The 15,442-nt window shown below is 44.6% G+C and overlaps 1 protein-coding gene across 2 annotated transcripts in view; it reads left to right on the top strand.

Annotated features, from left to right (window-relative positions):
• The first annotated feature begins 829 nt into the window (after positions 1-829).
• The window catches only part of LOC110531177 (cadherin EGF LAG seven-pass G-type receptor 3), a 53,402-nt gene continuing 38,789 nt past the window's right edge, over positions 830-15,442 (top strand). For both annotated transcript variants that reach the window (XR_016483278.1, XM_036987990.2), the window contains exon 1: positions 830-6,427. Coding sequence is in view for 1 of the 2 variants with exons in the window: in XM_036987990.2 (XP_036843885.2) it covers positions 1,132-6,427 (5,296 nt within the window). In the remaining variant the exon portion in view is untranslated. The remainder of the gene's footprint in view (positions 6,428-15,442) is intronic.

The following is a 15,442-nucleotide window of genomic DNA, read 5'->3' as shown; positions in this document are numbered from 1 at the left end:
CGGAGCATGAATATTTCAACATGCGTGGATCAGCTCCAATCGTGGCGACGGCGACAGCCAGACTGAGAGAAACACAGATTGGTTTTCATAGCAGAACTATTTTGTGCCACAACACATCCGATGATGCAAGTCAAGGCTGCCAGACACGCCTTCCCTCCCTCAGCCATTTCCAAAATGTGGGGATTTCATTTTAGGTTATAGAATTCACCATCAGAATGGATTATGTGACTGAATTTGGAATTTAAAAAAAAAATATTTCCATATAAACGACTTTTAATCCACTTTGTAAATACAACGAAATATATTGGTCATATTCATATGAATTCATGTTTGATTCAAATAATAAGTGAAGGGTGATGACCACATCGCAGGAAAAGCTATGAATAGGTAGCCTACTAATTACTCATCGATGTGTTGGCAGAGCATGACGTCATGGAGAGGCTCAATTCCTTCTTGTAGGCTATATAACATAGGCCTAACTGTATTTGTATTAGGCTACAAGTGACAGAAAATGTGCAATAATAAATATAATTTACAGTGCCCCCTGTGTTTAATATTTAATAAAGCCTACATATTTATAAATATTACCAAAAATGCCATTAGGTTTCATATGCTTCATTGCTACTATGTTCCGCTATAGCCTATATACAATTTAATTGATTTAGATGGGTTTACTAAAATATGAATGCGAGTGAGATATAGTTCCGAGTCGCCTTCCAGTTGTGGCTATGGCGGCTACGGTGGTTTAACAGCCCTGCGAGCTGGAATAAACCAGGGAGGCGGAGGAAGAAAGCAGCGAGGGGGAGGGGTGTTGAGAGGAGGAGAGCGTAACGCGAGGATGGATAGTACCACCAGGGTCTGCTGAGAGCCATGTTGGATATGAATGAAAGGGAGAGTTGCTGTACCCCTGACGCCGACAGACCGAGTTCTACCGAACACAGCGAGTAAATGCCAACTTCCCGGGCCCACGGAGAGACGGGGGAGCACGGGGGAAGGTGTCGGGCGGTGCCGCTGGAGCTGGCTACCTAGCCGGCGACGGAAGAGAGAGAGACGCACTCGGAAGAGAGGGAGAGAGAAAGAGAGAGTGGTGAGAGGGAGAAAGGGGGAAGGAGAAAGGATCTTACCAGACTAATGGCTGCACTGCTACTGTGTTCCAGCCTGCTCTCACCACTTCTTCTCCACCTGCTCCTCAGCCCTTTGTTCGCGGTTAACCCGGGGAAGTTAGCAGGGACCTGTCGTTGGAGCCCGGGACCCTGCCCTGAGACACCGAGCCATCCAAGGGAAGCTGGGGTCTTGGCGAGCAGCAGTGGTTCGGTGATCTGCCCCAGGTGTACGTTACAACGTCTCCCATCGGGACGGCTCCAATCGGAACCAGCATTCCCGGTGTGGAGTCCTTTTGTATGGCAGGGGGCGCACGGAGACCCTTTTGAACCATTGTGCACCGAAGAAGGAGGCGCGAGAGGGCCGTGGAATGGAGTCAGGCACCCCCAACCTGCAGGTAGGAGCAGGAGCAGCGGTGGGGAGAGGGGCGTTGTTTCACCTGTTTTCTGTTCGTGGGTTCAAAAGGCCAAAAAGCGGTATATACAAAGGACTAGAGATTGCGCGCGGTCACCGCCCTCTCTGCCGCCCGCCAAACCCGACACAGGGAGAGTCTTTGTGCGCGGCCAACACCAGGGACCTGAAAGCGAGTCGTCGGAGATTGCTAAAGACGTTCGAGGGGCTTCTGAAAGGTGTACAAGGACCCTTCACCGGCCACTTCCCCCAACACAGCAAATACCTCCGCACTCTCATTTGGGCAATAATGCTTTGGACGCCGGCGAGGTGGCCACCGGTGCTTGTTCTCATTTAAGTAGTCACAATGTTATCGATCTCACCAGTGATGGTTGTAATCGTTCGTTTACTAAAGCCATTGGGAGAACGGGGAGGAGCGTGGTGCAAGGCCCCTGCCCATGCTATCTCACCTCAGCCACCGCAGGCAGCGCAGCCAGATGTTACCAGTCACCCGGGATTACTGAATGGGCCATGGCCCTCACAGGTTGTTATTTCAGGGATACCCGAGACAGGCTCCACGCCAGCCCCAGTCCTGGGCATGCCATGGTTCTGGGCAGGAGGAGGGAGGGATGGAAGGCACAAGGTAACAAACACGTGAACAAAAATGATTTGGATAAGGATTTGGTCTCTGTTTATCTAACAACCAAGTTTAAGGAGCCGGCTGCTCCGCCACAGAGAATATCAGTGTTGACAGGCCGAGAACAGAGCGCTCAACCCCGGGTAGAGAGTAAGGGGTTACCCTGGGGGTCTCTCCTCGGAACGAGGTGTTGTCGTTTGCAGCGGATGGATGTGGGGGGAGGACTTTCAGCCAACGTTATAGGTCCCAGGGGAAGCATAGAAGTGAGTAATCTCGACATCCAATTTCCCGCGACCACAAATATCACGGATAGTCTATGTTTGCCATCTAACGGAACCGGTTATGAAAACAGAAATTCTACTAGCTCATTTTCCTTATTCCATGATGACATACAGGCAGCAGAATCGGCTGCTCGAGCCAATGTTCCTCATCCTCAGTCTGAGCCAGCTCACAATGAGTCAGCTATCGTCACCCCTATATTTTCTTCCATCACCGCTCTCACTATAGCAGCCGCGGTACACGCTGGTGTAATTAAGTCTGGTGTTACTCACAGGGATCTCGTTATCGCAAACCCCTTCTCATTCTCCATGGAGCTCAATCTAACTGAACGGGATAGTGACTCAGACTCACATTCCCAGCCACGGACTAGCCTCCTCTACAGACCCCCTCCCTTTCACATAGGTTCAGCACCACAGGCACAATGGACAGCACCCATCAAAACCTCTACCCAGATTTCTCCAAGTAAACAGGTATATTCGGCTCACCACTTTCAGCCATTTTTTGGGGAGAATGTTCACAACGTCAACAATAATAACAATATCAGAAATTACAACCAGAACCAGAACCCCAATAACAACAACATGGAAAACAAAGAGGAGCATGTTCAGATGAATGATGAAAGAAATGGTGCCAATAGTAGACAGGAGCCAGTGGATCTGAGTGGACTATGCTCACAGACACAGCTGGGCTTGGTCCCTGAAGAATTGCTCTACACTGCGTGTGTTGACAGCAGCTCAGGCGACAGCTTAACTAATGTCCAGGGGGGCACTCGCCCGCAATTAAAATCAGGTAAACTGGTGCCATTACAACAGGAAGGTGTCAGTCAGCCAGAAAGGCATATGGGTGGCGAGGTTGAGGAGGGATCTGGGGGAGGCAAATTACAGGTGGGGGAGGGAGAGAGACAGCCCAGAGAGGCACGGAGGGAGGAAGTGGAGGAGTGGGAGTCAGAGGGAATAACAAAGAGAGCCACAGCCCAGACAGATGAGACTGTAGAAGCAGAGGGAGAGAGAGAGAAAGGTCAGGAGAGGGCCAGCCTCACACAGACACAGAGTGATGAAGGAGGAAAAGAGGAGGGGAAGAAAGAGTGGCAGGGGGCTGAAAGCACACAGGAAGACGAGGAGGAAAGGCACAGGTCAAGGGGAGAGAGAAGCTTGGGAAGGCAGACCGTGGAAGATGAAGGTGAGGAGGACAGAGGGAAAGAGGTTTTGGTGGTGGGGCGCGCTCGCCGAGCTGCCAACAGACACCCTCACTTCTCCCAGTATAACTTCCAGGTCCAGGTTCCAGAAAACCAGCCCTCAGGCACCTCAGTCATACCCATGTCAGCCACCGACCCAGACGCAGGTGAAGCAGGCAGGCTCAGCTACACCATGGCCCCTCTCATGAATAGCAGATCCACGGACTACTTCCACATCGACCCTGACACGGGCCTCATCACCACCTCCCAGGTGCTGGACAGGGAGCACATGGACCTGCACTACTTCCGGGTCACGGCGTCAGACCACGGCTCTCCACGCCTCTCTGGCACCACCATGGTGGCAATCACTGTGGCCGACCGCAATGACCACTCGCCTATCTTTGAGCACACAGAGTACCGGGAGACCATCCGGGAGAACGTGGAGGAGGGCTACCCCATCCTGCAGCTCCGAGCCACTGACCTGGATGCCCCGTCCAACGCCAACATCCGCTACCGCTTCATAGGAGACACCGCTGCTGCGGCCCGGGCCGCATTTGAGATCGACCCCCGCTCCGGGCTGATCACCACGCGGGGCGTGGTCGACCGGGAGACCAACGAGCGCTACACCCTCCACGTGGAGGCCAGCGACCAGGGAAGGGAGCCCGGGCCGCGCTCGGCCATCGTTAAGGTCTCCATCACGGTGCTGGACGAGAATGACAACGTGCCCCAGTTCAGCGAGAAGCGCTATGTGGTGGCGGTCAGGGAGGACGTCCGGCCCCACTCGGAGATCCTGAGGGTGAGCGCTACGGACCATGATAAGGATAGCAACGCGGCCGTCCACTACAACATCATCAGTGGGAACAGCCGGGGCCAGTTCTCCATCGACAGTGTGACTGGGGAGATCCAGGTAGTTGCCCCTCTGGACTTTGAGGCAGAGAGGGAGTACACTCTGAGGGTACGAGCCCAGGACAACGGCCGGCCGCCCCTCTCCAATAACACAGGTATCATCAGCGTGCAGGTGACCGACGTCAACGACAACCCTCCCATCTTCGTGTCCACGCCGTTCCAGGCGTCAGTGCTGGAGAGCGCCCCCGTGGGCAGCTCCATCCTCCACATCCAGGCCATCGACACCGACTCTGCGGACAATGCCCGTCTGGAGTACAGGCTGACTGGCACCAGCCCTGACACGCCCTTCGTCATTAACTCCGCCACCGGCTGGGTGACGGTCAGTTCGTCTCTCGACCGGGAGTCTGTGGAACACTTCTTCTTTGGGGTGGAGGCCAGAGACTATGGCGTCCCACCTCTCTCCGCCACAGCCAGCGTGACTATAACAGTGATGGACGTAAATGACAACAAGCCAGAGTTCCTGCAGAAAGAGTACTTTGTGAGGCTCAACGAGGACGCAGCTGTGGGCACCAGTGTGGTCATTGTGACCGCGGTCGACCGTGATGTCAACAGTGCGGTCACCTATCAGATCACGGGGGGCAACACGCGTAACCGCTTTGCCATAAGCACAGCCGGGGGGTCGGGGCTGGTCTCTCTAGCACTGCCGCTCGACTACAAACAGGAGCGCCGATACGTTCTGACTGTGACGGCTTCCGACCGCACGCTACATGACACATGCCAGGTCCACGTCAACATCACCGACGCCAACACACACCGGCCCGTGTTCCAGAGTGCTCACTACTCTGTGACCGTGAACGAGGACCGCCCCCCGGGCAGCACGGTTGTGGTCATCAGCGCCACGGATGATGACGTTGGCGAAAACTCTCGCATCACCTACTTCCTGGAAGACAACATCCCCCAGTTCCGCATTGACCCGTCCAGCGGAGCCATCACCCTGCAAGCCGAGCTGGATTACGAGGACCAGATGACCTACACTCTGGCCATCACCGCCCGGGACAACGGCATCCCACAGAAGTCTGACACCACCTATGTAGAGGTGAATGTGAACGATGTGAATGACAACGCACCACAGTTCCTCAGCCCCAGGTACCAGGGCACCGTCAGTGAAGACGCTCCACCCTTCACTAGCGTCCTACAGATATCCGCAATGGACCGAGATGCCCACGCCAACGGCCGCGTCCAGTACACCTTCCAGAATGGGGAGGACGGTGACGGAGACTTCACCATCGAGCCCACATCGGGCATCGTACGCACGGTCCGTCGCCTGGACCGCGAGAGTGTTCCATTCTATGAGCTGACGGCGTACGCCGTGGACCGCGGTGTGCCTCCCCAGCGGACGCCCGTCCACATCCAGGTGACGGTTCTCGACGTCAACGACAACGCTCCTGTCTTCCCGGCAGACGACTTTGAGGTTCTGGTGAAGGAGAACAGCGCTGTGGGGTCGGTGGTGGCCCAGATCACAGCCACAGACCCAGACGAGGGGACCAACGCCCAGATCATGTATCAAATCGTAGAAGGCAACATCCCTGAGATCTTCCAGATGGACATCTTCTCCGGGGAGCTCACCTCCCTCATCGACCTGGACTACGAGGCCCGCTCTGAGTACGTGATCGTGGTCCAGGCCACCTCAGCCCCCCTAGTGAGCCGGGCCACGGTGCGCATCCGGCTGGTGGACCAGAACGACAACCGGCCCCAGCTCCAGGACTTCCAGATCGTCTTCAACAACTTTGTGTCCAACCGCTCCAACAGTTTCCCCAGCGACGTGATCGGCCGGGTCCCGGCCCACGACCCTGATGTGTCAGACCACCTGTACTACTCCATTGCCCGGGGAAACGACCTACACCTGCTGCTGCTCAACCACAGCAGTGGGGAGATCCGGCTGAGCCGCAAGCTGGACAACAACAGAGCCTTGGTGGCCCCCATGCTCATCACTGTCACAGGTGAGAGACAGAGGGATAAAGTGTGGCTGGATGTGTGAGAGAGGGAGGGGGAGAGAGAGATGTGTGTGAAAGAGATGGTGTTGGTTTGTGTGTGTGTGGGGAAGAGAGGGTGGGGGTTGGTTTGTGTGTGTGTCTGAGAGAGAGGGTGTGGGAAGGGCCTGTCAGAAAATGCGAATGAGGGGTATTTGAGATACTTAGGCTCTTGATCCATGATTTATGTTATTTTTGTGAATTAAATGAAATAGGCAACGAGGCGTATGAAATTATAAACTTCCTGGTAAGGGTGGTTTATGATTTATTTTACTTTTACTTTATTTTACTGTCATGCATTTTTTTTTGTTTGTTAAAGAGCTTTTATATGGCCAGTGTTTTTTTTGTGACCTGCTGGTCTATTTACAGAGCTTTTATCCAGCCTCTCTCAGCCGACTCCTCTCCTCTAGGACTGGAGTGTTATGAGATTATAATTAAATACAGTCAGCCTCCCCTCTCTTCTCCCCTTCACAATCTCTCTCTCTCTCTCTCTCTCTCTCTCTCTTTCTCTCTCACTCTCTCTCTTTCACGCTCACTGTCGCTCTCTCTCTGACTCTCTCTCTCTCATTCACTCTCTCTCTCTCTCTTTGGCTCTCATGCTCTCTCTCTCTCTATCTCTCTGCTCTTTACTGAGACTAGAGAGAGGGGAGATTAAGATGTAATATAGTCGGTCTAAGATCCCAGCAGGACAGCAGGCCAGGCCTGTACTCATCTGATATCTGTCTCCATCCATCTGTCTGTCTTTCCTTCCCTGGGGCACCAACACACAACACCACTTCCCCTCTTTTGTGTGTGTGCGTGCGCGAGTGCTTGCATGTGTATCTGTGTTTGTGTGTGTCTGCACAGTACATATGGGTGTACACAGAAAGCTGTGGAGAGGAAAGGCAAATGAGCATTAAATCAGTTGTATTTGTCACATGCTTCGTAGACAACAGGTGTAGACTAATAGTGGAACACTTACTTATGTTCCAAGCTAAAGTTAAGATAGAAAATAGAAATAGTGAAATGAGGAATAAATACACAGTGAATAACAAATGGGAATAATGAGTATAAAATAACATGGCTATATACAGGGATTATAAAATAACATGACTATACACAGGGAGTAGAAAATAACATGACTATATACAGGGAGTATAAAATAACATGGCTATATACAGGGAGTAGAAAATAACATGGCTATACACAGGGAGTAGAAAATAACATGACTATACACAGGGAGTAGAAAATAACATGACTATACACAGGGAGTATAAAATAACATTACTATTTACAGGGATTATAAAATAACATGGCTATATACAGGGATTATAAAATAACATGACTATATACAGGGAGTATAAAATAACATGACTATACACAGGGAGTATAAAATAACATGACTATTTACAGGGAGTAGAAAATAACATGACTATACACAGGGAGTATAAAATAACATGACTATACACAGGGAGTATAAAATAACATGACTATACACAGGGAGTATAAAATAACATGGCTATACACAGGGAGTAGAAAATAACATGACTATACACAGGCATTATAAAATAACATGACTATATACAGGGAGTATAAAATAACATGGCTATACACAGGGAGTATAAAATAACATGACTATATACAGGGAGTAGAAAATAACATGGCTATACACAGGGATTATAAAATAACATTACTATATACAGGGAGTATAAAATAACATGGCTATATACAGGGAGTATAAAATAACATGGCTATACACAGGGAGTATAAAATAACATGACTATATACAGGGAGTATAAAATAACATGGCTATATACAGGGAGTATAAAATAACATGACTATATATAGGGAGTATAAAATAACATGGCTATACATAGGGAGTATAAAATAACATGACTATATACAGGGAGTAGAAAATAACATGACTATATACAGGGATTATAAAATAACATGACTATATACAGGGAGTATAAAATAACATGACTATATACAGGGAGTAGAAAATAACATGACTATATACAGGGATTATAAAATAACATGACTATATACAGGGCATATAAAATAACATGACTATATACAGGGAGTAGAAAATAACATGGCTATACACAGGGAGTATAAAATAACATGACTATATATAGGGAGTATACAAAACATGGCTATACATAGGGAGTATAAAATAACATGGTTATATATAGGGATTATAAAATAACATGACTATATACAGGGAGTATAAAATAACATGGCTATATACAGGGAGTATAAAATAACATGACTATATATAGGGAATATAAAATAACATGGCTATATACAGGGAGTATAAAATAACATGACTATATACAGGGAGTAGAAAATAACATGACTATATATAGGGAGTGTAAAATAACATGGCTATATACAGGGAGTAGAAAATAACATTACTATATACAGGGAGTAGAAAATAACATGGCTATATATAGGGAGTAGAAAATAACATGACTATATATAGGGAATATAAAATAACATGACTATATATAGGGAGTGTAAAATAACATGGCTATATACAGGGAGTAGAAAATAACATGGCTATATATAGGGAGTAGAAAATAACATGACTATATATAGGGAGTAGAAAATAACATGGCTATATACAGGGAGTAGAAAATAGCATGACTATATACAGGGAGTATAAAATAACATGGCTATACATAGGGATTGTAAAATAACATGGATATATACAGGGAGTAGAAAATAACATGACTATATACAGGGAGTAGAAAATAACATGGCTATATACAGGGAGTAGAAAATAGCATGACTATACATAGGGATTGTAAAATAACATGGATATATACAGGGAGTATAAAATAACATGGTTATATACAGGGAGTAGAAAATAACATGACTATATACAGGGAGTAGAAAATAACATGGCTATATACAGGGAGTAGAAAATAACAAGACTATATACAGGGAGTAGAAAATAACATGGCTATATACAGGGAGTAGAAAATAACATGACTATATATAGGGAATATAAAATAACATGGCTATATACAGGGAGTATAAAATAACATGACTATATATAGGGAATATAAAATAACATGGCTATATACAGGGAGTAGAAAATAACACGACTATATATAGGGAGTGTAAAATAACATGGCTATATACAGGGAGTAGAAAATAACATGGCTATATATAGGGAGTAGAAAATAACATGACTATATACAGGGAGTATAAAATAACATGGCTATACATAGGAATTGTAAAATAACATGGATATATACAGGGAGTAGAAAATAACATGACTATATACAGGGAGTAGAAAATAACATGGCTATATACAGGGAGTAGAAAATAGCATGACTATATACAGGGAGTATAAAATAACATGGCTATACATAGGGATTGTAAAATAACATGGATATATACAGGGAGTATAAAATAACATGGTTATATACAGGGAATAGAAAATAACATGACTATGTACAGGGAGTAGAAAATAACATGGCTATATACAGGGAGTAGAAAATAACAAGACTATATACAGGGAGTAGAAAATAACATGGCTATATACAGGGAGTAGAAAATAACATGGCTATATACAGGGAGTAGAAAATAACATATCTATACATAGGGAGTATAAAATAACATGACTATACAGAGGGAGTATAAAATAACATGACTATATACAGGGAGTATAAAATAACATGGCTATACATAGGGAGTATAAAATAACATGACTATACATAGGGAGTATAAAATAACATGGCTATACATAGGGATTATAAAATAACATGGCTATATACAGGGATTATAAAATAACATGACTATATACAGGGAGTATAAAATAACATGGCTATACACAGGGAGTATAAAATAACATGACTATATACAGGGATTATAAAATAACATGACTATATATAGGGAATATAAAATAACATGGCTATATACAGGGATTATAAAATAACATGACTATATACAGGGAGTATAAAATAACATGACTATATACAGGGAGTATAAAATAACATGGCTATATACAGGGAGTAGAAAATAACATGACTATATATAGGGAGTATAAAATAACATGGCTATACATAGGGAGTATAAAATAACATGGCTATACATAGGGAGTATAAAATAACATGACTATATACAGGGATTATAAAATAACATGACTATATATAGGGAATATAAAATAACATGGCTATACATAGGGAGTATAAAATAACATGACTATATATAGGGAGTATACAATAACATGGCTATACATAGGGAGTATAAAATAACATGGTTATATATAGGGATTATAAAATAACATGACTATATACAGGGATTATAAAATAACATGACTATATACAGGGAGTAGAAAATAACATGACTATACACAGGGAGTAGAAAATAACATGACTATACACAGGGAGTATAAAATAACATGACTATATACAGGGATTATAAAATAACATGGCTATATACAGGGATTATAAAATAACATGGCTATATACAGGGAGTAGAAAATAACATGGCTATACACAGGGAGTATAAAATAACATGACTATATACAGGGATTATAAAATAACATGACTATATATAGGGAATATAAAATAACATGGCTATATACAGGGATTATAAAATAACATGACTATATACAGGGAGTATAAAATAACATGACTATATACAGGGAGTATAAAATAACATGGCTATATACAGGGAGTAGAAAATAACATGACTATATATAGGGAGTATAAAATAACATGGCTATACATAGGGAGTATAAAATAACATGGCTATACATAGGGAGTATAAAATAACATGACTATATACAGGGATTATAAAATAACATGACTATATATAGGGAATATAAAATAACATGGCTATACATAGGGAGTATAAAATAACATGACTATATATAGGGAGTATACAATAACATGGCTATATATAGGGAGTATAAAATAACATGGCTATACATAGGGAGTATAAAATAACATGGTTATATATAGGGATTATAAAATAACATGACTATATACAGGGATTATAAAATAACATGACTATATACAGGGAGTAGAAAATAACATGACTATACACAGGGAGTAGAAAATAACATGACTATACACAGGGAGTATAAAATAACATGACTATATACAGGGATTATAAAATAACATGGCTATATACAGGGAGTAGAAAATAACATGGTTATACACAGGGAGTATAAAATAACATGACTATATACAGGGATTATAAAATAACATGGCTATATACAGGGATTATAAAATAACATGGCTATATACAGGGAGTAGAAAATAACATGGCTATACACAGGGAGTATAAAATAACATGACTATATATAGGGAGTATACAATAACATGGCTATACATAGGGAGTATAAAATAACATGGCTATACATAGGGAATAGAAAATACATAGAAAATTACATGACTATATATAGGGATTATAAAATAACATGACTATACATAGGGATTATAAAATAACATGGCTATACGTAGGGAGTATAAAATAACATGGCTATACATAGGGAATAGAAAATACATAGAAAATTACATGACTATATACAGGGAGTATAAAATAACATGGCTATATACAGGGAGTATAAAATAACATGACTATTTACAGGGAGTAGAAAATAACATGACTATATACAGGGAGTATAAAATAACATGACTATTTACAGGGAGTAGAAAATAACATGACTATATACAGGGAGTATAAAATAACATGACTATATACAGGGAGTAGAAAATAGCATGACTATATACAGGGAGTAGAAAATAACATGGCTATATACAGGGAGTAGAAAATAGCATGACTATATACAGGGAGTACCAGTACCGAGTCGACATGCAGGGGTACGAGGTAATTGAGGTAGCTATGTACTGTACATATAGGTAGGGGTAAAGTGACTAGGCAACGGGATAGATCATAGACAGTAGCAGCCTCATATGTGCAAAAGAGTTAGTGTGTTCGTGCAAAAAAGGGTCAGTGCAGATATCCGGGTAGCCATTTGATGACCTATTTAGCAATCTTGTTTAGTAGTCTTATGGCTTGTGGGTAGAAGCTGTTCACGGTTCTGTTGGTTCCAGACTTGGTGCACTGGTACCGCTTGCTGTGCGGTAGAAGAGAGAACAGTCTGTGGCTTGGGTGGTTGGAGTCTTTAACAATTTTTTGGGCCTTCCTCTGACACCGCCTGGTATAGAGGTCTTGGATGGCAGAGAGCTTGGCCGCAGTGATATACTAGGCCATAAGCACTACCCTTTGTAGCACCTTGCGGTCGGATGCCAAGCAGTTGCCGTACCAAACAGCGATGCAGCCAGTCAAGATGCTCTCGAGGGTGCAGCTGTAGAACGCTTTGAGGATAAGAGGGCCCATGCCAAATCTTTTCAGTCTCCTGAGGGGGAAGAGGTGTGGTGCCCTCTTTACGACTGTGTTGGTGTGTTTGAACCATGATAGATCTTTAGCGATGTGGACACCAAGGTAACTTTAAGCTCTCTACCCGCTCTACTACAGCCCCATCGATGTGAATGGGGATGTGTTCGGCAACCCATTTCCTGTAGTCCACAATAAGCTCATTTGTTTTACTGACCTCCCTATAGGTTGTCTCATTGTTGTCGGTTATCAGGCCTACCACCGTTGTCTGTCGGTGTAACGGGATTCTTCTGTTGAAGGAGAGGCGGACCAAAACACAGCGTGGTTATTGTTATACATCTTTAATAAAGATGAAAAATAGAACAATATACAAAAAACAAGAAACCGTGAAAAAAAAACGAAAACAGCCCTATCTGGTGTAACAAACACAAAGACAGGAACAATCACCCACAAACCCCAACACCAAACAGGCTACCTATATATGGATCCCAATCAGAGACAATGACTAACACCTGCCTCTGATTGAGAACCATATCAGGCCCAAACACAGAAACAGACGAACAAGACGTCCAACATAGAATGCCCACTCAGATCACACCCTGACCAAACAAAACATAGAACATACAAAGCAAACTATGGTCAGGGTGTGACAGTCGGCAAACTTTATGAATGTTTTGAAGTTCTTCGCAGCCACACAGTCGTGGGTGAACAGGGAATACAGGAGGGGACTAAGCATGCAACCCTGAGGGGCCGCCAGTGTTGAGGGTCATCGTGGCAAATGTGTTACCTAGCCTCACCACCTGGGGGCGGCCCGTCAGGAAGTCCAGGATCCAGTTGCAGAGGGAGGTGTTCAGTCCCAGGGACCTTAACTGAGTGACGAGCTTGGAGGGCACTATGGTGTTGAACGCTGAGCTGTAGTCAGCATTCTCACGCAGGTGTTCCTTTTGTCCAAGCCCTACCACATCCGACGAGTTTCAGAACCATTGTTGTAGGATTCGATCTTAGTCCTGTTTGATGACGTCAGAGGGCGTAGCAGGATTTCTTATAAGGGTCCGGGTTAGTGTCCCTCCCATTGAAAGTGGCAGCTCTAGCCTGTAATGTTGCCTGTAATCCTTGCTTCTGGTTGGGATGTGTACGTACGTACGTATGTCACTGTGGGGACGACGTTGTCGATGCACTTATTAATGAAGCCGGAGATGTGATCAACTCCTCAATGCCATTGGATGAATCCCGGAACATGTTCCAGTCTGTGCTAGCGAAACAGTCTCGTAGCTTTGCATCCAATTCATCGGACCACTTCCGTATTGGGAGTGTCACGGGTACTTCCTGTTTGAGTTTGTGATGTAAGCAGAAATCAGGAGGATATAATTATGGTCCGATTTGCCAAATGGAGAGCGAGGGAGAGCTTTGAATGCCTCTCTGTGTGTGGAGTAAAGGTGATCTAGAGTATTTTCTCTTATAGTTGCACAGGTGACATGCCGGTAGAAATGAGGTAGACATGCGAGGCACAGTCCCCGAACACTTTTCCCCCATGGAGTGGTTATGATCGCTAGAATTTCAAACCGTTTCGGACGCTACAGACTTTTTAGTGAGAAAACCGATTTTTCGGGGATGTCTCATGGTCTGACAAACACCGCTCTAGCTCTGCCACCTTTCACCTCAGATGCGGAAGTGTAACACAGGTGGATGCGGTGGATTGAGACTCATTCAATGCTAAACGACAGATATTTCTAGCTTAAACTGACGGAGTTTGATGGGGATCATTTTTTATCATGTTACTTAGACTGACTCTAGGGGGTTTTCAAATGTGCGCGGTACACTTTTGTTTTTCCGTCCAACTTACATAATTGTGTTCTTGACTGGTCATGCATGGGATGGCAAGAGTTCACACAGTTGACAGTGTCCGTAAAGAGACCTTTCTCTTCCTGCTCCAGTTCTAGGACTTCCCCGTTATACAATCTATCTGTAATGTCCTTTATTAAACACAAGAGACAGGAGGGTTCAATACCCCCCTCTCTTTCCTCTGTCAGCATCATCCTTTACTTATTCAACACACATAAATACATCCTGTAGGGAGTGTTCAGGCATATTTTGTGTGTGTGTGTGTGTTTGTCTGTGTAAGTACAGTATAGTCAATGAGTCATTTCTCATTATATACTGTACATACAGTAGTTGTCAACTACACAATGTACACAAAAGTATGTGGACACCCCTTCAAATTAGTGGATTTGGCTCTTTTAGCCACACCCGTTGCTGTGTATAAAAGGTAGAACATTGAGAACACAGCCATGTAGTCTCCATAGACAAACATTTGCAGTAGAATGACCTTACTGAACATCTCAGTGACTCTCAACTTGGCACCGTCATAGGATGCCACCTTTCCAACAAGTCAGTTCGTAAAATGTCTGCCCTTTCTGCTGGTATCGTCTAGGAGCAACAACGGCGTAGTAGGTAGGCCACAAAAGCTCACAGAACAGGACCGCCGAGTGCTGAAGCGCGGAACGTGTAAAAACGGTCTGTCCTCGGTTGCAACATTCGCTACTGAGTTCCAAACTGACTCTGGAAGCAACGTCAGCACAAGAACTGTTTGTTGGGAGCTTCATGAAATGGGTTTCCATAGCTGAGCAGCCGCACATAAGCCGAAGA

This window comes from Oncorhynchus mykiss, chromosome 9 (assembly GCF_057628025.1).
Source record: "Oncorhynchus mykiss isolate SJ-2025 chromosome 9, ASM5762802v1, whole genome shotgun sequence".
NCBI lineage: Eukaryota > Metazoa > Chordata > Actinopteri > Salmoniformes > Salmonidae > Oncorhynchus > Oncorhynchus mykiss.
This window is presented reverse-complemented; position numbering and strand designations above follow the sequence as displayed.